General features: G+C 38.3%; 1 protein-coding gene and 1 long non-coding RNA gene across 2 annotated transcripts; both read right to left on the reverse strand.

Annotated features, from left to right (window-relative positions):
• Nucleotides 1-368: 368 nt before the first annotated feature.
• On the reverse strand, nucleotides 369-21,621 carry LOC115925084 (protein O-mannosyl-transferase TMTC3-like). Its single transcript, XM_030988246.1, is given in 18 exon segments — nucleotides 369-1,006; nucleotides 1,588-1,671; nucleotides 2,676-2,777; nucleotides 4,919-5,032; nucleotides 5,642-5,860; nucleotides 6,832-6,987; nucleotides 8,793-9,021; nucleotides 9,494-9,631; nucleotides 11,721-11,747; nucleotides 11,749-11,808; nucleotides 12,545-12,693; nucleotides 13,539-13,791; nucleotides 14,682-14,866; nucleotides 15,781-15,896; nucleotides 16,455-16,554; nucleotides 17,404-17,622; nucleotides 18,052-18,379; nucleotides 21,548-21,621. Coding segments are annotated over 17 exon segments (2,589 nt in total). The 5' UTR covers nucleotides 18,250-18,379; nucleotides 21,548-21,621; the 3' UTR covers nucleotides 369-766.
• A 2,044-nt stretch (nucleotides 21,622-23,665) lies between these two features.
• LOC115924918 lies at nucleotides 23,666-24,761 on the reverse strand. Its single transcript, XR_004064474.1, has 2 exons — nucleotides 24,695-24,761; nucleotides 23,666-24,367 (listed from the first exon to the last, which is right to left on the reverse strand). It is a non-coding gene; the product is annotated as an uncharacterized LOC115924918 (long non-coding RNA).
• Between the last annotated feature and the right edge of the window lie 1,881 nt (nucleotides 24,762-26,642).

Raw genomic sequence — 26,642 nt, forward strand, 5'->3', positions numbered from 1 at the left:
CCAAACCAACACCAAAGCAATTTTTAAAATTGTTAAAAAATCCATTAATAGGTTCTCAGAATATCTTGATTACAAGCTATTTTTCATATACATGTATGACCCTTTGACCTCATGACCCTAAAATCTGATCAGTCTGTTAGCGCTGCAAGATACATACATGTCCTGAGTGTGATGGTAATCCATCCGACGGTTGTAATGATAATGCGATTACACACTATTTTTCATAGACATGTATGACCCTTTGACCTCATGACCCTAAAATCTAATCAGTTCATTGGCTCTGCAAGATACATACATGTCTTGAGTTTGATAGTAATTCGTCAATCGGTCCTAATGATAATGTGATCATGAGATATTTATGCATACATAATGAGCCCTGTGACCTAAGACCTCGTGACCCCAAAATCTGATCGGTTCTTTGGCTCTACTAGATACATAAATGTCTTGAGTTTGATAGTAATCCGTCAATTGGTTTTTGAGATTAAGCGAGATGGACGAGACAGACAGACGGACGGACGGACAACCTGAAAACATAATGCCTCCAGCTACTTTGTGCGGAGGCATAAAAATTGTAGCTTCAGGTTCAGCGGGTAATCTCTTATCTGTATATTAAAGGTACAAAAATTTGAGGCTGATTAATTAGGCTTATCTCATTTTATTCCATCTCGGCGGAAGACCGCTGCGGCAGTTTATCGCAGCATATGTAAACGGGGCTCTGGAAATAAAGCACACTGGAATCTTTGACGAAACTGTTTCACATGATCCGTCACCTAACGCCCGTATCGCTGCTCGGTTCCTTCTCTTGCTTCGCCGTTGATCTTTCCTTGATCTTCTGTCTCAGGATGCTCAGGTTGGTCCGCACAAATTCTGCATGTGGCGCCCTCTCTAGGACGTCCAACAGACATTGCTCACCCTCCATGAATAGACCTTTCTGGACCATGATGACGCAGAGGTTATGCTGGGCCTGGACGTTGGAAGGTTCTAGGTCCACTATCCGCTGAAACAACTGATGAAAAAGTATTTTATTTGAGAAAACATACTTTCATTCTTTTTTGTTTATTGACATTATTTGTGACCCAACACCACCAAACCACCAAAATGACGCCAGATTTTTTAATTTTTTTTAAATTTAAGTATGATTTTAATAGAGGAGGTTCTCAGCTTTAAGTGATATTTAACTCATCACAAATGGATTTTTAAAACCCCATTTACAGAGAAGGATGTCCAGTCCCAAAGAATATTATTTAGAGAAAAAGGGAATTAAAGTCTGTATTCTATGAAGCACCCTGATCCTGCAGGCATTGTAAGTGCAACGTGATATAAGGAGGATAAGAACTTAACACAAATGTATGTGAATGAACTATCAAATTGTCCTCTAATTTGGCATAACAAATAGCCACATCCAGGGGGGGGTGTTTCATCATGATTAGTTACAGCCAGCCTTACTTTATTCTACATATATTCTTTTGTCATGTGTAAATTTGCAATATTTGTTTGTTATATATTTGTAAAAATGCAAAAGAAAAAGAAAATCAAACAGAAATAAATAAATCAAATCAAATCAAATCAAATCAAACTTATACTCACTTGTTGAGATTTGATGACGTCTTGGAGGGAATTAAGCATGATATCACCTAACAGGAGCATACTTTTGGTATGGTTAGGGTGATGCTGAAAGGGAAAAAAGATAATACTACTGATAACAACATCATAATAATCGTTCGTTCGTTCGTGCAAAGAATATCAGGGAGTACATCATCTAGATAGGAAGATCCTTATTAAGCCAACAGATTGTCTCATCATCGAGCTCACGAAGTCCAGAAGCGCCGTGGGGGACTTGTAGATCGGACAATCATCAATGACATGATCCATAGTAATAATATTAATAATAATAATAATAATAATAATAATAATAATAATAGTAATAATATTAATGGACATGATGATAACGATGGAGATGATAACATTACTGATGATAAATGAATGAATGAATAAATTAATTAATTAACAAACAAATGTATAAACAAATAATTAAGTAAATAAATAAATAATTAACTAAGTAAATAGATAATTAAATAAATAAATAAATAAATACATATTTAAATAAACTAAAAATAAGAGCAGTAGCAAAAAAAAAGATATTTAGAAGGAAAAGGAATTGCTCTCAGCACCTGGATACAATCCTACACTTTAATGTGGTAAATAAATTTCTTTTTAAAGATTCTTTGTAGGTCTCAGGCGTTTATTTCAAATGTGCACCACTTCCTGTGTAAGAGCCCCATTGCACTACTTATAGCTACTTGCGCCCTCTATATAGCAAACAAAGCCTTATTGATGACCGTTGGTCCCCCATGGTCCCCTTTTTCTTATGTTTATTGAGAGTTGATTTGATGAGATAAGCACCTGTCAGTGACCCTGTTATAAGTAGTGCGGTTGGGCTTTAAATTATGATGTATGGTATATATCTATTTGTAAATATATATATATCTTATTTTTTTTACTTAAAATGAATTAAACAATTGCAAATTTGTTTTATTGTGATTCAGTGATACACTACTTCATTCCATCAAAATAATGATTTGGGGTTATTGAACATTTTCTGTGGAATTGCCCATTTGTTGTGCAACCCTATGTTCATATGTAGAAGTACCACTTTTTGTTGTAATATACCATACCTGGAGGAGAGTTTCTAGATATGGTTTGGCCTGGAGAGGGTGCTTGTCGTCCGAATGAATCATAGCTATGTTGAAAAGGGCATGCCGAGAAGAAGGATTGATCTGGGAGCATAAATTGAAAACGAAAAAGAGCTTCATCCATTAATACCTGTAAATTCTTAGTTAAAACCTTGAACCACCTATAGTGTGATGCAGTCTCCGTGTGGGTCCCACATGCTAACATGAGGCATGTATTTTTTACTTGCAAGGTGCACACTCATATTCTATTGTACTGTAACAGTTTGAATTTGTCTTTATATTTCAGTTAGTAAATTTCTTACCTTCTTCCTTTAATATCCACCATCACATATTCATTTACATATTTGCATTCTTCATTTGCATATTCATTTTGCCAGCTCATGTTCCCTTTTCATTCACCTTCTTACAGCAGTCTTTCAGTTGCACTACTGCCACACCCGATTTTCCTTCTTCACCTTCCAACCCGTTCCCTTTGTTGTCTTCTCATTCTCTATGCATGGTTGCCTTTTCCTGCCCTAGCAACATGCACTTTCTCTTCTCTCATTCATTCTCTTTGCCTCTCACCTTTGATCTATCTAGCCTGTTCACCTCATTGGTTTCTCTTATCACATTTTGTTATGATGCCTGATTTGTACTTAGAGACATGTTATAATTTTTGATATTAAAGTTAGTTCTGTTCCGTCCTTCTTCGAGTGAGGTTGTCTTATCTACTGTCCTGAGTTACTTGAGTTTAGTTGGAGAGATTAGATTGAACGTGATGCAGCATGTTTGATGATTGATTTCGGTCAGCTATAATTTCCCTCGGTTAAATAAACACATTACAGTACTAACATGTATGTGAAAATGCTATTATTTACTTCGCCATGCCACCTTACACTGACCCACAGCACATCATCATCCCGGATACCAGAAGCTTCTGGGAGTTGCTTTTGATTTGATTTGATTTTATTTTATTTTATTTCTGCATTTTTTCCAAATAAAATATAACTGAATAACAAAGAACATATAAATGTAAAGTATAATACAACATAAACAAACAAGAATTTCTTCATGTCAAAATGTTTTTTTTACATAATATATGTACATATATTAACGAAACTTAATATTTCCATAACATATTATCATAAATTTAAAGTATTATTTGAACTATTCTGTTGGAAATTTGCAAGAGGCCGCAATAATAAGCAAAGCTTGACAAGGATGGCGGCCTCAAAAAAAAAAAAAAAAATCGTAAGGTAAAAACTTAAACTGAAAAAGTGTTTGAAAGTGTTTTGTGTATGAGTTGCTGAAAGGGACTGGACAGGTTTGCAGGTGCACGGTTCATGAAGCAAAGATAATCATTCACAATTTCTCTAAATTATACAGATAATCTTGAATTCTAGTACTACTTATAGATACATTCTAACAGAAGTTAAAGATAAAGACCAGTTATGGTCATGCGATTGCATTGTGAAAGAAACGTTGTGGAATCATTCAGAAAAGGTTGATCATCTAGCATATAAGTATTGGTGTGTACTGCAAGGTTCTGGAATCATCAAAATAATAAGATCTTTGGGCCAGTTTGAGTAAAGTTACAAGCACTGTACACAGAGAGTTGTGGGACTACCCTATATCTATCCAGTCCGGATAGATAAAATAATTAACCAAATATATCAATTAGTAGGCGGTTTCTTGGCAAAATTTGTATCATCACGTATTAGTCAAAACATATTCTTTCACATGATTGGTAATAAGAGCTTCCATTTCATTTTTTGAGAGGAGGGCATTTCCAAAACTGGTCTTTACCTTTAACATTTTTACAACAAATGTTGTTTGTTCAGATGAAATGAAACAATTTATTGTCATTCTAGCTCTTAAGTGATATTTTCTATATAGCTGAAACTTAATCTTCTCAACATACAATTTTTGTTTCCTAATCTCATTACATACACAAAAAAAAACAATAATTTGAGTCTGTCTTTATGTATGGGCAAGTCCACAGTATTTTGTTATCGAATACATCAGAACTTTTAGTATTTCTCATAACTTTATTAATTTAAAAGTCCTACTAAAGCTTGGATTAGAGGAAATATCAAGAATACTGATAGTGTTTCTGTTAATTATGTTCAGTATATTTTCATGAGACTTGGTAAAATAAGGGACACAGCATTAAGACCAAATACCGTTGAACCCTCGGAAAAATATGAAATATACAGAAACAAGTTGCAAAGGATAGTCTTACTTACCTCCAATGCTTTCTGATAATATTGAAGAGCTCCCGGGTTATCATTATCATCTACAGCTAGCATTCCTAGCGTAGAATAGCTCATCTCACTCTCTGGATCTATCTCTATCACCTTCTGCAGTCTAAAATCAGGAAGAAATTAATGCAGTAACCCCTACGTGCCAGCAAGATTACAAACAATTGTCAAATACAACTTAAGCCTTTTTGCGCTGTGAGTGGCAATTACAAATGTGGTCTTTGGAATGGGCATAATTACCAGAGGATGGGGGGCTGCATCCCTCCCCTCTTTCCAAAGAGGGGGGGAGGGGGAGGGGGAGGGGGGAAGGATAATACTGTGAAAGTAAGGCCTCCCCTATTTGGTACTGGTGTGTTGGCTCAGTCAGTAGAGCGTCTGCTTCTAATAATAATAATAATAATAGCCTAATAGTCCACTCCAAATTTTATTAAACCGAAACGGAAATTCTTTTTGCCCAATTGATCGTGAGCCTGGCAGCCACTGAGCAGCGCCAGATTGACGTTGCTCTATCCCTTATTGTTGAACGCCAAACAAGGTAGCAACAACTCCCATCTTTTAAAGTCTTTTGGTATGAGGCGGCCGGGGTTCGAACCCACGACCTCCCGGTTGTGAGGCGGACGCTCTACTGACTGAACCAAATTCATGACCCCATACCAAAACTTTGTATTACCTTTAAAAAAGAAGAATGTCCAGTCCCAAAGAATCTTACTCTAGAGAAAAAGGGAATTGAAAGTTTCGTTTACTGTAATTTTGCAACATAACATACCTCTTGATAGCATCTTGCCTTCGAGCAGCATTGCCAGATTCCTGGATGTAAAGGGCAGAGTTGTATAGCGCCATCTTGTGCTTGGGATCTATCTCCACAGCCCGATCAAAATGCTTGAGTGCTTTCGGCTTCTGCCGTTTTTTCATGGCTACTATCCCAAGCTGCAGGGAGATGTGAAATGAGAAAATTATGTTTCCCTAAATTATATTGAATGTTAGTTTTGGAAGAAATTACATTTTTTATCACACTAGGCAAAACTGCAATTACAAAAGCACATAAATTTTAAAATCAAATAATTTGAAATGTCAAGTGCTAATGGGTTTAAATAGAAGTCAACAGTATCACCATCATCATAAACATTATAATCAATATCATCATCATTGTCGCCATTATCATCACATCATTATCATCAACCCCATTATCATAAAACCTCATCATCACCATCGTAATTATCACTATCATCGTCATCATCACCACCACCGTCATCATCACCACCACTGCTATCCTAATCATCATCTTCATCATCATAATAATCATGAACATCAAATTTTAATCAGTCATCATCATCATATCATCATCACCATCACTGTTGTCATCAACATCATTGAAACTATCCCCACCATGCATCATCATCATCATCATCATCACCATCATCATCACCATCATCAGCATCATCATCACCATCATCATCATCATCATCACCATGAAGTGCCAGATAGGATGCCTAAAGTTTTTCCTGATCTTTTAACAAAATGTGACTATATTTCCAATAGCCTCAATTAAAGTATGGCAAAAAACATACTTTGCATTAAAAATGTTTGTTATAATAAGAACGTTAATCTGCATCTGTCCAGTTCAACTGCAGTTAATACAGTTAATAATGATTGAGCATCCCATTTGGCTTTTCATATACAAGTCATTTGTGAAGTCATGCGTAACTTTATGAACAGCTTTATAAAACACCCCCTGGAGATTATATTATCAAAAAAACTTTTTAGAAGAGTACAAATTTACAAATAGTTAAAAAAAAAAGAAAAGTGAAAGGCGTAAATATAATTTTAAAAAGAATCAAATGCCGATAATACCAAACAACAACAACAACAACACAAGAGCATCCATCAAGCCAACTTACATTGTAGTGTATATCTGCTTTGAGTGGTTCTAATTGAGCTGCTTGTTGGTAGAGGGACTCTGCTTCGTCTAACTGGCCTCTTTTCAGCAGAATCTCTCCTTGATTGATGTACGCTTCCACAAAGTCAGGACGCATCCTGATCGCCTTAAGGTAAAGCTGCAATCGAAGATAGGATAATTAAGGATAAGGTTATGCATAAGCATGTAATGAGGTACTTGATTCTAATTGAGCCGCTTGTTGGTAGAGGGACTCTGCTTCGTCTAACTGGCCTCTTTTCAGCAGAATCTCTCCTTGATTGATGTTCGCTTCCACAAAGTCAGGACGCATCCTGATCGCCTTAAGGTAAAGCTGCAATTCAAGATAGGATAATTAAGGATAAGGCTATACATAAGCGTGTAATGAGGCACTTGAGGAGTACACACCCATGCTAACAGGCGGATACTCGAGTAATCGACAGCCATTTTTTTTTTAATTATTATTATTTTATTTTCTTTTAGAGACCCCTTTATTTTTTAGACACGGTAGGGAAAACAAAATTGTGAAATTAAAAAAATAAAATACCTTGCCTTGGTGTTGTGGTGATTTTTCACCATACTGCACGGCACTCGTAACTCCTTGCTACGGTAAATCATGTTTACGCCAACAGTCGCCAAGAGATGGCGCTGCTCAGATTTTTTTCTTTAGTTGTTGCAAGCATCGTAGGAAGCACCCAGGCGCGGATCCAGGATTTCTGCGCACTAATTGGTTTCTTTTTTGTTGCCCCCGGAAAATTGAAAATCGTGCCGGCTGATATTTCGCTCAGTGGAGGGAGGGGGGGGGGGGGGTAGTGAGCACTAATTTTTTCTTTTTCGCCCCCGGATATTTGAAAATCGGGCCGCCTATATTCTGCTCAGTGGGGGGGATGGGGGGGGGGGAGTAGCAACAACAAAAAAGGTACATTTCTGATCACAATTTTTTGGGCGCCAGGAAGCACCCTAGGTCCGTCTACAAAATACACACGATTTAACTGTGAGTTGCAGTTGAAGGCGCCAATTTGTGCTTGTGAACTTCTCACAAATAATAGTAACAATGTTGTTTTTAAAACTAAAAATGGCAGACAAATTTTCCCCCAAGTTTAAACAGAAATCTGGACATTGGCAGCTAGTTTGGTCCTAGTTTCTGAGTGATGAGTTGACAGTGACACCCTGTGTATGATGGCTCACGCCGAAAGAGTGGGTGTGCGACCTTCTGCACATGGAAACTGAAGACCATCTCCCTTACTTGTTACTTGTTACTTGTAGAGATAATCCCGATGGCAGCTATCATACAGCTAAACTGGGAAGTCCGTGCAACGTGCTGGCATAGTGACAGTGCATGAAGTAATTCAAAACTATGTCCCTTTTGCATACCAAAAAAATGAAAAGGTTAAATTCCAATGGCATTTGAAAGATAATACTGATTTAGAACTCCCCTTAAAAAGATGTGGCTTGAAAATGTCTTTAAGTGGGAAAATAACGACAATTAGATGTCAAATCGACTTAGGAGTTATAGAGCCAATAATAGTCTCGATTTTCAGACCATTGTACTGCATGGTCGTACGTTTTATGCTGTGCAAAGATTCAATCAGTTTAATTTTGGCCTTTACAAGAAGTGGGTTATTGGTGTAGACAAATCCTTTACAGCTCATTTTATGTATGTTATTACCAAAGAAGAAGAAAAAGCCAGTCAGTCACTCAACACTGACAATAGTGTCTGACAGTAAAGTCTAGCAAGTAAATGGGTTTCCTTGCATAATTTGAATATACATGAAAGGACACTGCTAACGTTTAAATTTCACAGATAGGACATACATGACATATTCATAATTCCTGCAAAGTTCTACAGAATTTGAGGTTGGCTGCAAAAGGGACATAGTACCTTTGATTAATACACGAGGGCGGTTTATACACCATTAATTACGGTAATTAAAATAATCATTGTACCTCTTCTGCTTCTTTGAGTCTGCTCTCATTCTTCTTGATCAGGTTCGCCAGGTTGAGGTACACATTGAGATGGTTTGGATCAATCTGGGCCAAGTACTGCTCTCCCTTCCTGGGCTGGGGCATCAATTTCATCGCTCTCCTGTATGCTGCCTCCGCCTCGGCTGGCTTACCGAGTTGACGGTACGTTCTCCCGACGTTGATCCATGACCCTATGTCATCTGGTTGGACCCTGTATTGACACAAAATGAGTTCTGGTAAAGCCGACTACTTTATGAAGTTTTCGCATTGTTTTTATGTTAGTTTGGAAGCTTATCAAATGACATATCCTAGGTATATATATTTCCCTTGCTTTAAAAAGTATTGTTGGTTTGTATTATGGAATTGTGACTTTAAATTGACATAAATTATTATTTAATCTGAAGTTTTGTCTGATTTAAGCTCTGGTAGGGCTTTCAGCTCGACACAGTTAAATACCCAAATCTTACGATAACTCACATAAAAGATCTTTTTATTTGATGTTTTGTCTGATTCAAGCTCTAGAATGGCCATCAGCTCAATGTACTCTACCACTGAGCCATGATGCTAGCCCTAGGACACTGCTAGAGAAGTCTTGCTTTTAAGAAATTATGTTTCTTTTGAACGCAGACCTTGATCTGTCACAATATCTTAGAGGAAAGGGTTTTACTCCATGGCACACTTACATTGCGGCATTATTGAAATAGATGAAGGCATCTTCCCAGCGGCTTTCTGCTTCCAAAGCGTGACCTACGTTGTTCCACAGCTTAGCGTTGTTCTGGGTAACCTTCAGGGCGGAGCTGAAGAGAGAATATTCACTCTCCCTGCAAAAGTTTCCATCAAATGAACTACTAGATAAGCTGATATATTTCTTTCACAAAAGGTTATATTGCTAAATATATTACTCATTGCGGATGTAGTATCGAAAATAATATCGCTAGTGATATTCGTTTGTCTCGCAATATGTGGTCAATAAGGAATCACTCCCCGTCCAACCGGCCAGCATCGGTTGATTCCATTCAGCAGACGGGCCCAGCCAGTGGGCCCGTTGATTGGTTGAGCACCGTGTGCGTCGGCCAGTAGGTCTTGTGCATTAGCCGAACCAGCGGCCGAACCAGCGGCCTATTGATTGGTCAAGCACCGTGTGCGTCGACCAATAGGCCTTGTGCGTTATTGTTCCAATTATCGATCAAATTATTGACCACTGCGCCGGTCCTCCCGTAGAGTATAAAACACGCTTGTTTACATTAGTTTTTATCACCTGACGAAGTGTTGCAGCAGCGCACGAAACGTGATCTTTTAGATTCCTTATTGACCACATTTTGCGAGACAAACGAATATCACTAGCGATATTATTTTCGATAAGGTTATATTCTTTGCTCATAAATGTTGTGAAAAGAAAAAAAAATTCATATCAGTATCCTATATAACTAATAATGGGTGAATGAGGCATTCAAAAAATAAATCCATGTGTAAATGAATTACAACTACACACAACAAAGGCCCTATAGGTATTCATTGAGCTCTGTGTTATCAGATAGAGAACTTAAGGCACTATAAGAAACAAGATGAATACGACTTCCCCTGTATGTATGTTCATGGATGAGTGATCCTGTGACATCTGACCTCACAAACCCAAAGTTTTTATTTAATCTGTACATACTTGAGCCCAGTCTAGTCAACATTAGCTCAATGCCATCTAAGACTTTATTTGGACAACTGCACGTAAACGAATGGACTTAAATAACAGTCAGTGCGCGCTAGCGTTCGCGAAACAGACAAAGTTCTCGTCACGCTACGGATTCGCGTATGTTGCATGCACGTGAATACTGTGGTCGCGTCGTCCGTAATCGTTTTTATACCCAATTGGCCCCGAGTCAGGCCACAGGAAAGACACATAGTCTCGTCATGCTACACCCCATTTAAAGGGACATGTTCCCCGTATTCCAGAGGGCGTTCAAAATACGTACCCGCTGGCGGACGGTGCCAGCTGCCTATTGACACCAACAAAATAAGGCTCTTACACAGATGGCATGTTCCGAATGCCCGCACAATGGCGATTATCGCATACATGTGCCAAAGTAATACCAATCGCAGTTCGGCTCTAAGATTCGGCTGCTGTTTCCGCCCACTTTCGTGACGTCACAATCGGCAGCGATCAGCTGGCTTGGCGAAGGCAGGCCAGGACGCGCGTACTTTGATTGATAGCTGTATGCAAATAAGAAGTCGATCTTCGGAACCAAGATGGCGATGACTAGAGCAGCGATAACTACACTGGCGGGAACGTGCCCCTTTAAGTTATCACAGTAACACAACATTTTTATGACCCTATGATCTTTCATCTTTGACCTCTTACACCCAAAATCTAATCAGTTCATCCCTGCATGTTCATTCATATTTCATCCAAGTCTGGTTTGAATTGCTTCAATACTTTTCAAGTAATTGTGGTAACAAAGTATTTTCTGGCATGCTTCAACACTTTCATGACCCTGTGACCTTTGACCTTTTCTGTCCAAAATCTAATCAATTCATCTTTGCAGGCTCATACACACTTGATTGAAGTTTGGTCAAAATCTGCTCAATGGTTCTTTATTTACCTCGATAACGAAAAGACGGACGGAGGACCAACCAAAAAAAATAATGCCTCTGGCGCCGCCTTCGGTGGTGGAGGCATTAAAAAGTTACTTCGTTATATCTGAAAGGCCTAAATAAAATACTGATACATACTGCAAGTTAGCTGACAAGCAGCTAATTAGGGGTCTTGAATGTATGGGCCCAAGTTTTTTTTTTAATTTAATTTAATTACAAGGCCGAACTGTAAACTTTCTATAAATTCTAGTTATTTGGGAAGAAAGATCCTACGTACGTGAGCTCCAGTCTGATTAAAAAAATAAAAACAAAATTGGGACATACCAATCAGGATTCCTTTGGATAGTTTTTCCCAGCATGCAAAAGCAGGATGACGGCAAAGATGCCACCAACGACATACCTCATGGGCCTTCTATGGAGATAAATGTTGTTTTTTTTAATCAACAAAATATATTGCACTTACTCCTCATTATACTATTAAATGTGTCACAGTTTACCAAACTAAATATGCAATAATGATAATGGAAATTAGGATGAAGAGTTGTGAAAAACTTATAACAGCTTCACAAAAATACTACTAATTACTAATTAAACTAGATGGATCTTCCGCAATAGAGCGATTTAACAAACCACAACAGAAGCAATTTTTCAAATTCAAGTTTGGTTGTAATAAATTAACAGGTTCTCGGAATATAGTGATTACAAGCTATTGTAAAACAGGTTCTCAGAATATTGTGATCACAAGCTATTTTTCATAAACATGTACACGTATGGCCCCTTTGATCTTTGACCTCATGACCCTAAAATCTAATCAATTCATTGGCTGTGCCAGATACATACATGTCCTAAGTTTGACAGTATCCATCCATCGGTTCTAATGATAATGGGTTCACAAGCTACATGTATTTTTGTATACATAATGAGCCTAATGACCTTTGACCTCAGACCCCAAATTCTACTCGGTTCATTGGCTCTGTAAGATACATACATGACACAATTTGTAGCGGAGCCATACAAATTAAAATATAGCATAGGGGAAACATATCAGTACTTTTTCTATACAAACACCCAAAAGTTCCAGTCATGAAAAGGGTTCCAGTGACCAGAAGTGAATACTTGCAAGAAAATTGATTGAATCAGTATCCTACCTATTGGCTTGTAATCTCTCCATCGCTATGGCAACAAGCAAACAGTATCCCATACTAGGAGTGTAGAGCACCCTCTCGGCAACAACGAACCCAACTGGGAAAAACAAGTTACTAGCTGGCAAGAATGGCAGGACAAGAAACGATAAAGCCTGGAAAATAATGTTTGAAGAAGACATAGATAGGAGAGACATCAGACAACCAATCATTTTTAATACTTTAAGGCATAAGAAATAGAGTCTTGGGCAGCGTCTCACGAAACCGTCATAAGTAAAAGTTCAACAACATTCCATTGAAATGCTTGCATTAAGTTTAACACACGTTTCAACAGGATGTCGGTGAAGTTATACTTATGACGGTTTGGTGAGACGCTACCCTGGTAAACTGTATAGGACCCATGCTGTAAAGTACTAAAGGCAAAGGAATAACATGATGACCATGCAGACTATTAGTATGTCTTCATCTAAATTACATTTCTGTATCTCATCAACACACATGTGATTGTGCTTAGGGACCTTTTTTACAAGAAGATTATTTCCTTCTGATCCCAACTCCTATTCATGTATACATATATACACCAGATCGAGGTTTACAAGGAAAAACGCAAACGAGGATTAAAGGTAGTTCCTTTTTGGCTAGCTTTGTGACCAACAACTATAAGATGGTTGCCATGACATCTGAATAATCTTAAGTCAAACATTACAGCATACAGAATATGACCTTTGACCTTCAAACCAAAATCTTACTAGTGTTATCCTTTCATGCGCTTCTACATAGGTGTACTTGAACCAAATTTTGGATAACATCCCTTAGACTGTTCTGCAATGAAGTTACTAGAGTAAACCTATAACTTCAGACAGAACAATGCATGCAAGTTACTTTATAGTAGTGACGACCACAGAAAGATGGAAAACCTCTAAATGATTATAATGCATCTGCACACTTCTCATCGAAGGCTATATAAATTGAAGAAATGAAATATAGAAATTGAATTTACCATTATAAGTTGGCATGAAATTTTCTCTTCTGCAAATACTGCATACAGCACCAGTAGGAAGAGGCAGGACACCAGTAAAAGGGTTGCCAGGTTACGAGGGTCACTGAGAGAGGTCACCAGTGGGATGGTTCCCATTGTCCAATCACAGAGCAGAGTTGAGGGACAGAGGAGGAGCCAAACGTTGACTGGCAGAAGGTATAAGTGGGTCAGGTGACGAGTTGGGAAGGGCGACAGGGCAGCTGGGTTATCAAATCTTGGTATAGATATTGAAAACACCAGGAGTTTGATAGGGTATGTGACATGAAAGATGGAACAAAAATTAATGACAAATACGCTTATGCTAAGAATACGTTACAGTATTGTCCCATCCAATTTTTTTCTTAACAGTCTAAACCACGTAAAAGAGTTTAGAGCACCATCTCATAAATGGTAATTAAATTTATGAACTTATCTCCATTTACTCCTGTATTATTTCATAGATCAACCATAGAACATCGTTTGTTGGTTGTCGGTACCAGTGAGGGAACATGGGGGTCCTGCTACAGCACACTCATTCAGAACGTGCTCAACAGTCTGAATTTGACCACATGGACACAGGTCAGAGTCATTGAGACCCCAAGGGGAGTGTTTCACACAGACTAAGATCGACTTTAAGTTGGACTTAACTATGGCAGGCTGTTCATGCCACTGTACTTTGCTCTCACCATTTACTGGCATTGGTTACTCGAGGGACGTACAAATCGTGGTCACAAATCTACAGAATTTATATTGATAAAGTTGATAGTTCATTATTGAAGGAAAAGATATTATCTAAAGATCATGATTGAGAGACCAATGGTGAGAGAAACCAGTGGCATGAATGGCCTTCCATAGTTAAGTTCAACTCAAAGTCGATCTTAGTCTTTGTGAAACACCCCCCAGAGCTTCATGCTTGCTGCATTTACTCATGTCAAGAGTACTTATGGGAGAACTATGTAATTACCAACACTATCTGAATTCCTAAATTCAACCCTAGAAGACATACTATACCTACCCCTAACCGTGACCAACTACCCAAATTGTAACCATAACTTTATATTTTTGACAAGCTAAAGCCTAGGGAATTATTGCCATAGCAAATGTTGTGTCACTCCATTGTAATACCTGGTAAAGGAGGGCAACTTTGCCCCCATGATGATCATCCGTCCCCATAGTAACAGCCCAGATGATGTCATCAGGAATCCCAACCTAGGAGCAGCCCTCCACAAAGCCTGAGAATTGGGTGATGAGCTCTGCGATGCCTTTGAACCTCTCGATTTAGGATGCTGCATGAATGCCTTAAGTGAGAACTGGACAAAGAAGGGATAAATAATTACATTAGTCTGCCTGTGATTACAAATCAGATGAGATGGACAATTGAACACAATAGCTTAATTTATTTGGTTTGTTTGTTTTAACCGACTGGGTCTCAGCTACCAAAGTACGGCCGTAGGAGCTATTTGAAATTTATCAAAATTTACCGGGAGCACAGGTAAATCTTTATATTCAATTTTTCTCAAAAACAGAAGCGTTTTAGGGGCTAAATTTATAGTGCTTTTATTACATCCACAGGGGCATCCAAATATATCAAAATTGTAAAGAATCACTATCTACCCATTTCTCAAAATTTGCCAAAACTTTGTAATACCTTTAAAGTGACTTGGTAACATTGTTGAAGGTTGATGAAAAAATTGCTTAATTTTTGTATAAATGTTACTTACTATATTCCTTCTACTGTGCTAGCCCTCTGACATGCAAAAATCCTGAAAAATTCTCAAACCACGAAGATATCTATGGTTTTCTTTGACGGAGTTGATGTATGACAACCTCTAATAGTGATTAACAGTAAATTCTCCCAACCATTTTTGAATTTTCCCCAACTGTTTTTAATAATGTTTAACATACATACATACACCTTCTAATGTTTAACATACATACACACACATTCTAATGTTTAACATTCATACATATACCTTCTAATGTTTAACATACATACATATACCTTCTAATGTTTAACATACATACACATACCTTCTAATGTTTAACATACATACATATACCTTCTAATGTTTATCATACATACATATACCTTCTAATGTTTAACATATACCTTCTAATGTCTGACATATATACATATACCTTCTAATGTTTAACATGTATACATATACCTTCTAATGTTCAACATATATACATATACCTTCTAATGTTTAACATACACACATACCTTCTGTAGGAAAAAGATTTCATAGATGCAGCATATGCCAACCACAGTAATGCCCTGTTCTTTGGAGATGGTGGCCATGGCAATGAGCAAACCCGACCACATCATATACTTCCAGTCTGTTAAATGAAGCAAAGAAGGACCCAAGGGTAAAAATAATTTTAAAATTAACACTATCAGCACGGTGGGGGGGGGGGGGGGGGGGGGGGGGGGAGGGGGGGAAAAAAAACTGCAATTGATTATTGTTGTTCTTCCAACTACTGTTTGCGTTAAGCCTCGGTCACAAGTGCCATTACGAACTGCTACGAACGCCTTACGAACGATTTTCAGACAATGGAAATTCGGGAAGACAATGGAAAAACAGAGATTCGTACAAAATTACCGTTCGTACGAACGTTTGTGACCGTAGCATTACACTTTGGGAATTGGGAATTTAAATAAATAATAGCTCAGATAGGAATAATGAAAGAAGAGTGTGATTGTGAGTGGTTCAGATTTGCTACTTTTCATGCCACATGAACTAAACTTTGACAGTTTCAAGACGTGAAAGTCTGTTGCTTTGAAAATGGCTGTTGTTTACGCTTCAAGAAAGTTTCTTGTTTTAAAGTGATTAGATGACCCCCCCCCCCCCCCCCCCAATAAGAAGAAAAATGAGGTATAAAACATGGACAAATTACTTGTGGTGCTATTGGCCTCGGCTGCTTTGACGTAAGCCATGAACGATAGTAGCATGAAGACAGAGGACAGCAGTTCAGCTCTACCTACCACTCCAGTAACCTACATGTACATAGAAATGCAAACAAGAAAATGATTACTGATTTATAAAGAATGATAAATGACAAACCTTCTTTTTACTGTTGGGAAGCACCTCAATAATGATAATTAACTGTGCTTATAAAGCGCTTTCCAACAAAGTCTCGAAACGCTATCCACACAAAATACAATGACAAGCAATTATATATTAAACAAAAATTACAAATAAACCTAAAAATTATTTTATAAGATGTAAGAACCAAGCAAGGATCAAGACCCAGGACGCAACATTTTTAAACCTAACCTTACCCTCCTGTGCTGCATATTAATATTTGAATATATGAATATTTTTGTTGGTACGGTGAGGAGGAGATCAAAATTAAATCAGCCAGATTCTGGACTTAACCAGTATCTTGCAATGATTATGGACAATTTATGACCTGGGTAAGCATTCATTTATGGTAAGCCACCCGATTTTCTCGCAATGTTATTGACTTCAAGGTTTGCACTTGTCATTTTTGTATGAAATCTCATTATTTGATAAATTATCGCATCAGATTCTGTGTGCATGCGTATCATGAATATTTATGACTAGCTCATGACGTATGGTTCTTATTGAGCCAATCAAATGCAGCGATAGGATGGCTAAGTTAGGTTAAAAAAAGACGCACCCAGGACGGCTTGTTTGCATGAAATCAGAAGCTGTCTCGTATTTGGTGAATAGTGGGAGATTGCAAATGCTTCATCCCACAGAATAACTTCATCTAACAGAATAAGCAGGAAGGATGCTCACTGCAAACAAGGAAACCCTTGCAAGTTCCCAAGTTTTATGTTGATGTGAAGGTTTCTGCTTTTAAAAATTGATAAACATACCGCTTCAGTGTGAACAGCATGTACAGCAAAGAGAAGAGATGCGTTGACACTGCTCTCTTCATCTACAATTTGTTTGGCCGCTTTCAAGAAGAGGACACACACCGCCCAGTGCAGCACCACGTTGACAAGGTGATAACCCCATGGGTTTAACTCTCCAAGAGCGTAGTTGAGACGGAAGGTAAGAACACACAGAGGACGGTATGACTTGTGACTTCTTTCCTGTTAATTGAAGGGAAAATAAATTTAGTCTTCAGAATGGTTGTAAAACTATTCAATCTATTATTTTCATCCAATGAATAGAACAAATTTTTCAAAAATAAGCAGAAAAGATCCTGTGTTATATTGTATTTGATATTTCTTCCACAAACACATTAGAGGTCAATTTGCGACATATAAATCTGTGTTTGTACAGGCACTTTAATACTCCAGTGTAAAATTAACATAGATATGCATTAATTAATTGTTTAGTTGTCTAGCTTTGCTTTTCTTCAATATTTCTAATAGAAAAAAGCTATTTACATAAAAGATCAGACAATTTGCTTTATAAGTAGGGGTCTATTGAATAACTACATGTCTAGCTTTGCTTTTCTTCAATATTTCTAATAGAAAAAAGCTATTTACAGAAAATTTTTCAAAAAAATTCTCAACCTTGTGCATGGGCATCCCCCAGAAATCATTCGAAAACAAATCGAAGGTGGACGAGTCTGGCCGGAGGTCTTTGTTCTCGACGATCGCTGACCGGTCATCAAAGACGAATCCACAGGAGAGGGCATTAGAGTAGCAAGCCAAGACCAGAGCCAGAAGCCCAGCAGAATAGAAGAGCTCACGCTGGGAGGCAGTTGCCATGGCTACCAAGTCTTTCCTTCTTCAGAGTCTGCACCCTGTATATGCACAAGGATCCTGGCCAGCAGGCTCACACAGGCTCCTCACAGGCACACACAGTGCGCAATCTTCAAGGCCTTGAAGCAGCACTTTCCTTGGAAGAAGAAGAAAGAACTTACAAAGTTACTCCATATACTGACAGAATAATGGTAGATGAAAATTATATACACTGTATGCCTCCAATTTAAGCCCATAAATGATGATGATCATTCACATACCCCCCCCCCCCCCTTAAAGAGAATTAACCTCTCAACTATGAAGCATTATCATGACATAGAGAGTAAAACAATGTGTCATTTGATTTAAAAAGCATTGCTGTAGACCAAATATCATTGTCTTGCAAGGACAAGAAAGAGACCCTACTTCGCCATATTTACGAGGTCGTCTGCTGCCCAAGAAAGCTGCCATTTTGTAGAAATTTCCCTTCAAAACTTTCAGGTTGTTACGTATTGCACGGAGAACTGATGTAGCGCGGCGCGCGTGTTATATGCAATACAGGTCACACATGGTGTACTGCCAAGTGTTTGGTTGTAATAATTGTTCCTCGAAAACCAAGGGGAAATCGATTCATCGGTTTCCAGCTAACAATGGAAGTTACAAACTGATTCAGCCGAGGACGCAGATTCGAAACTGAGTCAATTCTTTTGGATGGCGACGTTTACAGGTCGGTCCCCAGACGTAAATAATCATTTCTGATTGATACACGTCTGTAAAAACCCAAACACACACACACACATGGTTAAAAATAGGATTGCATTGTCCTGAAAAAACGCCTAAAATTCAACCAAATGAGCTTCAGAGTTGACCTTGGACTAGTTATTCGACATTCTGCATCAAGAAGGTATTGCTGATCATTTTAGTATCCCTTTTAATCATTAAAATTTAGAGCATTTTTAGGTTGTTCTGGAAGTTTCAACTATTTTGGAAAGAATTAACTGTAGAATTACTGCATAACACTCATACAGCGCATTATACGGTAGCAGTATATTTACGGAAGTATCAGTCAGAGGTCAACACCATTGTACCAAGATCATAAAGTCACACGCTACACATGAAAAGGAGCTGAGCTGTATCGCTCTGTTAAGATATTCGCCAATATTTCGTTATTTTTACCTCTATTTTTTAATTTTCATAGGCAATTAGGAGTAGAAGTGGCATAAAATTCATCGAGGCCACTGTCCAATATTCGTCGGGTGCAGAAAGGTGGAATTTCGGACACATTTTAGGGTTTATTTAAACATATTTGTGGCTTGCTCCCAGTAAATAAGATCGATTGATCGATCTGTATTGAAAAAACAAGTCAGAAAAAATCTTGGAACCAGCGGGATTTGAACCTGCATCTAGGCCTACTGCTTGCCGGGCAGCAACTATACCACCAGGCCATCACTGGTCCATGGCACAGTCACGATGAACTAGAATCAAATACCTAAGCCAGGGCTGTCAACCCTCCCGCATTTGGAGGGAGTCTCACGCCACCACGTTCATTCTCCCGCCGCCCCAAAAGCTTGTAGCGGGAGACTCCCGCCACCACGTCTTCCTCCCGCTCTCCCGCCAACTATGTTGAATCTCCCGGTTTATGACAAAACCTCCCGCCAAACCCACGAAAAAAAAAATTTCTCCCAGGAAGCATTACATTTATGAAAAAAATGTAGGGTTTGTTTACATGCCTCTCTGTGCACGTGCGCTTGTATGGGAACCGTTTCAGGCTTGGAGGTATCAATATCATAAAAACATTGCCACCAAGCCCTCACGGCCACTCCAGCAAAGCATAGAGAGTCAATGCCAATGCGTATTGACCTCTAGCACTGCATGCTTGCTGCGAGGCGGGTATTTTTTAGACCCATACACAAATACACACACCAAACAATATTGCATTGACTGTACACAATCATGTCGATGCAGCTGTAAGCAAAGTTTGACACTAAAAGTTAGACTTACGATTTGAATTTTTAAAATTATTCTTTTTAACATCAGCAAGTTAAAAAAAAATGTATTTTACTGCTATTTACTAATTTAGGTGTCATCGATTGTCACTTAAGTACCGATTTTGAGTGAAATCAGTTGATTTTTGTACAGTGGTGTTTGAAATGTTGAGAATCAAAAGCACAGCTTTTACTAGACCGAAAGCTTCAGTCATTATACCGTCGGTTGTTCCACTGAGACTACGTCTGGCTCCACTAGACCTCCGGTTATAGAGACTGAACAATCGCCTATGCCAGCCTATGTTGAAGATATCACGGCTAGATTTTAGCCGTTAGGCCCCTCCCACAAACATGAACAAACTTGCCACGGCCGTATTGTTATGCCCCCAAAATCCCCCAAATGTCATTTTACCTCGTGCATATCCAATTTTATATTAGGCCTAGGCTATAATACATCGGTTCCACTTACTAACTTGATTGAAATAATCCGTTTAATGGTCCCTTTTAAGGAAATTATGGGTCAAAATCGACATCCATGTTGAAAATCTTGCAAGCCGTGTTAAACTCTCGCTGCCGTCAATCTCATCCCTTCTAGTCTACGCCGAAGGCAAAAATGATTATGAAGGAAAAACTGTGATAACGCCATTACGAACGTGTAGATGGCGCACAGTTTTTCCTTCATAATCATTTTGCCTTCGGCTAAAATCTAGCCGTGATATCTTCAACATAGGCTGGCATAGGCGATCGTTCTGTCTCTATAACCGGAGGTCTAGTGGAGCCAGACGTAGTCTCAGTGGAACAACCGACGGTATAGAGACTGAAGCTTTCGGTCTAAGCTTTTACCTACTACAGTACACAGCCAGGATAGTGATGCTCCTATGTGTGCTCACGGCCTTAGTTTTAATAGTCTATTAAAGAAATGACCCATATCATATCAGACGGTTATTCCTTCTAAGTTCTATACCTGCCCATACCAACGCGCATCCAATGCAGTCAAGAGGGGCACATATAAGCTGAAGCTGCAAGCCTCAACACCATAGTAAACCAAAATTAGCAAATGTAATGTAGAACCTAACTTAGATCTAGGCCTATAGCGCGTAGCGGGAGCCGGGAGCGGGATGGACAGCGCGGATGCGCGTGCGGGCCCTGGAGCTGTGCCCGGCCTGGCCTGTCCGGCCTGTCTGCCACGTCCGTCCCCGTACCGGTGAGTGAGCGCCGCGATCCTTCGAGTTTCAGGCTTTCAGCTATTGCCTAGGTCCCTGGTATCAGCAATCTTAGAATCGCAAAAAGCTGGTATATATAACGGTAGCATGCATTGAAATAACAACGGTTTATCGTACCTCTAAAAGTCAGAAACTGACGACAAGTCGTTGATACAGGTCAAGGAAAAATTTGACAGGAATGCTTATGGAGAGCCAAATGTAGGCCTACTTATTGTTGAACTTTAAAACAAGTTTTTGTTTAAATGCTACAAGATTAATCCACCAAAAAAGGCTTAATTTTGTCGGTCATTTGTTTAATAAAAAAAAATCTTTGTCCAAGTGTTTGTTGCGATTTTTGTATTTCTTTTATTTGAGTAAAACTAACGAGGTAATTAAGGAGGAGCCTATGAAAAGCTCCTTTATGGGAAAACTATGCAGAATTTGTTTTATCAAAGAAGTGATTGTTCAAGTTCATTTAATTTTTTTTTAAATACGCTGAATTGGGCAAAGTACTTTTATGATATATACGCACCTTTTTTTTTTTGTCAATAATTTTTGTTTTTATTGATTCCAAACAATACAATGACATGAACTCAATGGCCCGAATTCACAAAGGAGGTTTAGATTTAACCCATGGTCTAAATCTAACCCACGGTTTAACCCACGGTTTAAGCATGCCTAAGAGAGCAAAAAAATAAACTGAGCATGCGCAGAATTGAAGCATTGAACTGAGCATGCGCGCTCAGTACACTTGGTTACTCCACCTAGTTCACCGTCGTCTGCTAAGTCCAGATTCAGTTGTATTTGGGCTATTACTCTTCGCCTACAAGTAGTGACTGAAAACCGACCGATTCTAAGTTGAGATAAGACTTTAAACCACTATTCACATACTAAAACAGTCCTCTGACAGATGTCCCTAAAATATTACCGAATTTCGTATAAATTACCTCAATATTTCCTCACTATCGTTGTTAATTTATGGCCTATAATCGTCCGACATAATTATGATCAGCTGGGCATTACAACACACTAAACATCGACAGTTTTCGTGGAAGAGTCCACAAAACTTCTGTAAACGACCCTTATACCAGAGTGAAAATTTTCTATGATGTAGTGTTCATTTTAGAGCTATATGATCACATTTTCGTTGATTGTTATGATGATTTTAGAGCGTAGGTCACACTTTAGTTTAGCAATTAATCAATCCGAAGTAAGAGTAGACTCGTGTTATATATAGCGTAGACTCCGTAGAGGCAGCGAAAGCGATCGATGACGTTTAGTCCAGAATGTGTTGATGATGTAGAAAGAAAAGGCGGAAAGGTTACGATAAATACTATCTGATAGAAAATACTGGCATTAATGCATAAAATGCATAAATGTATTGAGGAAAAAAACCGGGCTTACTGGTCACATAAAATAGGAGACAGCAAAAACAAGGCAGTCTTGACATGTGATAAAGAATTATTAGGCCTAATTCGGGGGGGGGGGGAGGGGACATTAATTGTTTTCTTAGGGGATGGGATTTTTTTTTTGAGGGGGGGGTTAATTTTGTTTTTAATTTTTCATAGGGGGAGGGGGCATTAATTGTTTCCTTAGGGGGTGGGGCTTTACTGGGGGTGGGGGTAATTTTGTTTTTAATTTTTCTTAGGGGGAGGGGGCATTGTTTTCTTAGGGGGGGCATTAATTTTTTTCTGAATTTGTTTATTTGCTGTATTAATTCTTTTTTAGGGGGGCGTTCATTTTTTTCTTCTTAATTTTTCTGCTTTATTGAATTTCTCAAGGGAATTGTGATTTAAACAAAAAGAAAAGAACTTTTTTGTAAATTTCGTCTATACTTCTCACTCTTTCACCTTCCTTGTTTTTGTTTGTTGTCTCTCTTTTTTCACCAGCTCTCCACCCCACCTCTCTCAAATATCTTTTTATTTCGTTAGAACTCCATTTTTTAAAATCCCTCTCGTACCCCTTTTCTTTCTCTTTTTTCTCTACCTCTCTCTCTCACACATTCCCTTTTCTCTTCTTTCTTCATCTCTCTCTTTATCTTTTGCTCTCTCTCTCTCTGTGGGTGTTTGGATTTAGCGAAACATACCGAATCCATTTTAATTCATGGTGTGTACTGGGTAATTATAAGTAATAGATAACAGCAAATGGTATATTAATAATTAAACAAGATAGACAAAGTAGGTCATTCACTTGTAAAACGTTTACCTCCTAACTTAATGATTTCACGAGAAAAACCACACCATCAAACAAGAGAAATTTATATTTAAATATTGACGATTTAATATGGATAATCAAAACAAGTATTCAAGGTTATTGACGAAGACAATGTTGAAGTCGATGATGATGTCAGTATGATAATGATGACAGCAATGTTGTCGGTGGCGATGGTGATGAAGCAGTCAAATAACGATTTCAGTAATGATGATGATGATGATGAAAGATGATGACGATTTCCCTTTCAAAGTGGTTGGTACCTTTTGCAAAAATGTTTTTTGGGAGGAACTATATCAACCATTAGATTTCAAATCATCCGGTCTAATTGTTTCAGACCATACTGCATGGGTGTACGTTTCGTTCAGAGAAACTTAAAGGGTGAACCAATTCCATATCGGTCATTTAATTAATTGGATTAAAAGTAAATGGGGAGCATCTCCACAAAAGGGAAAATTTTCATTTCATTAATAGAGTATCTGTTCTTCCTATTAGTAAAATACAGGGCTTGATCTCCACCAGGACTCCTGATGTAGACATGAGTCCTATCAATCGCACCTAGAAAACCTGGCAACCTGCAGTATTGGTAGAACTGCTGCTGTGTTGCTTCTACTTCTTCTCTTGATGTTGGGAACTTCATGAATTGTTTCCTTCTTCTTGCAAACGCTTCGGACACGTCTTTGATGACTCTGCATACAGAAGACTGTGAAAGTTGTGCCTCATCACCATGCATCTTTTGGAATGACCCTGTAAAAAAAAAAAATCCTTTTAGTGAAATATCAACTAGTACAATTTCTTACAAGTTACATGGCCAGATCAAATTCTCAAACTGAGAAATGTTTAATGTCCTTAAAATTGTAGAATAGATTTTTTATTAAATCAGGGCTGTCAACCCTCTTGCATTTAGAGGGAGTCTCACGCCACCACGCCCTTCCTCCCGCTTTGGTGTAGAATCTCCCGGTTTATGAAAAAACCTCCCGCAAAACATGGTAACCGCAATTTTACCCTTTTACTTTTTCGCTCAGCCCAGATTAAATAGAAATTTACTAAATACTAATAAGGTAAATTACTCACCAACAGCATAGAATCGAAGTGCTGTCACTACCTGTATAGGTATTGGGTCGTTTCTGTCTGTCGTCCCTCCTCAGCTCTTCATCCACCAAGTTGATGAGGTAGAGCGCCGTCTCTTTGGAAAACCAGTACCTGGTCCGAAATGACTCATCATCATACACTTTAAAAGGGTTCATGGGTCACGAAGGCCTCTCTGAGGTCTGCCTATCAACTCTCTGTTCCGATCAAGCTGGCGGAGATGGTGACTATATTCAGCCATGCCGTCTCTGTCACAACAAAATAGAAACAAGTGAATTAAAATTAGAACATGAAATGAAAAATATCATTCATTGTTTATCAAATAAATCCTAGAGGTCTATGATATTACATGTTTTGCATTCTTTGTATTGTAGACAATCTGATTTTGAATAGCTTTTGCAAACTCTAAAAAAAATATTAACGATATTTTGATTGCATTAAAGAAATGAGTGCTATTTATTGATTCAGACTATTGGGTAATTAGGAAAGATGATGTCACTGAACCTCCATAAGAACGTAGGGGCCAATTCCTGTCATGTTTTGTTAAAAATCTACTCATGCTTGATAAAATGTGAAATTAGATACATGTACATGTAAATTAGCATTAGATGTCCCATGTGAAAGGTTGAATTTGACTAAGATTACATGTACTGATGTAGATTAGGAAGAACACACATTGATTTATTGGCTATAGACTATGCTTGAACAGATTTAAACTTGCTTCAAAATTCAAGTACAACAATGTATTGATGTAGACTCTAGGCGTAAACATGATCATGATGTAGTATAAATTTGTAGGAGTTGAGTGTAGAGACATTCGACAGTCTGTACTAGAGTCTAGTCTAGATGGGCCTAAAGACAAAGTACCTCTCATTCAGCTCAGACTTGTGCTCGAACTCAGTGACCGTGAGACACACAAACACTCAACTTCTCAAGACACAACACAACAAACCATCGGCGCGGGCTTGGCATGAATTTATGAAAAGTAGGTTTAGAAAGGTCTAGATCTAGACCACATAGATTTTTCTAGACTAGACCCTCTAGATTCATTACATAGATTGTACGATTGATGAAAACAAAAATGAAATCAGTTGTAACATAAAACAAATAATAACCCCATCCAACCAAACACAATACTATCCTCTGGATGGCCATGCATTATGGCTCAAGGCATGGGCACACAGAGGATTTTTTATGCTGGGAACCGGGGTAAAAGATGATTCAATAAATTATTGCATTTTCTGTGTTTTTTTAAAATTATTTTTGGAAACTGCCCTAGCCCCCGCTGCGCACAGTCATGGTTCAGTGACAAAGCAATGGCGTCGTAACTGTGAGGATAAAAACCGTGTCGATGTGCTATATTAGTGCCCTTAATTGGGGGGTATTAATCCTCATTACTATCATTTATGACTTAAGGGCGTAGGTCCCCTATTAATCCTCATTACTGTCATTTATGAATTAAGGGCATAGGTCCCCTAGTTGATAAGCATAGAAGCCACCACATGCTTTAGCAGTCACGTAAAACACACATTTGCAAATTATTATTCAATAAAATCTGATAATGTATACTTTATCTAGATCTATTATTTTTAAATTATTTTTTAAATAATTCCATAAATTGGGGTAAAACTAAATATTCCACCTATATGAGCGACAGTGTACATGGCATGGGCGTCAATCCTTACGTAATACCTATCGTTCAGGGGGGATGAATGAATAGATCATCCCCCCCCCCCCCCCCTGAACAATATCAATTACAGATCCACACCCATGGTACATGGTGCAACTGCAAACCTTAGGCTACTACATCACCATGCAGGCCGATACTTATAAGCAGCATATATATTAGAAATAAAGACGTCGTAATTTGTTGTCTCCATCAAGGAAATTTAGTAATGAGCACGTTCCATTACGTATACCTCAAACAGAAGCT

This window comes from Strongylocentrotus purpuratus, unplaced genomic scaffold (assembly GCF_000002235.5).
Source record: "Strongylocentrotus purpuratus isolate Spur 01 unplaced genomic scaffold, Spur_5.0 spur5_scaffold_17, whole genome shotgun sequence".
NCBI lineage: Eukaryota > Metazoa > Echinodermata > Echinoidea > Camarodonta > Strongylocentrotidae > Strongylocentrotus > Strongylocentrotus purpuratus.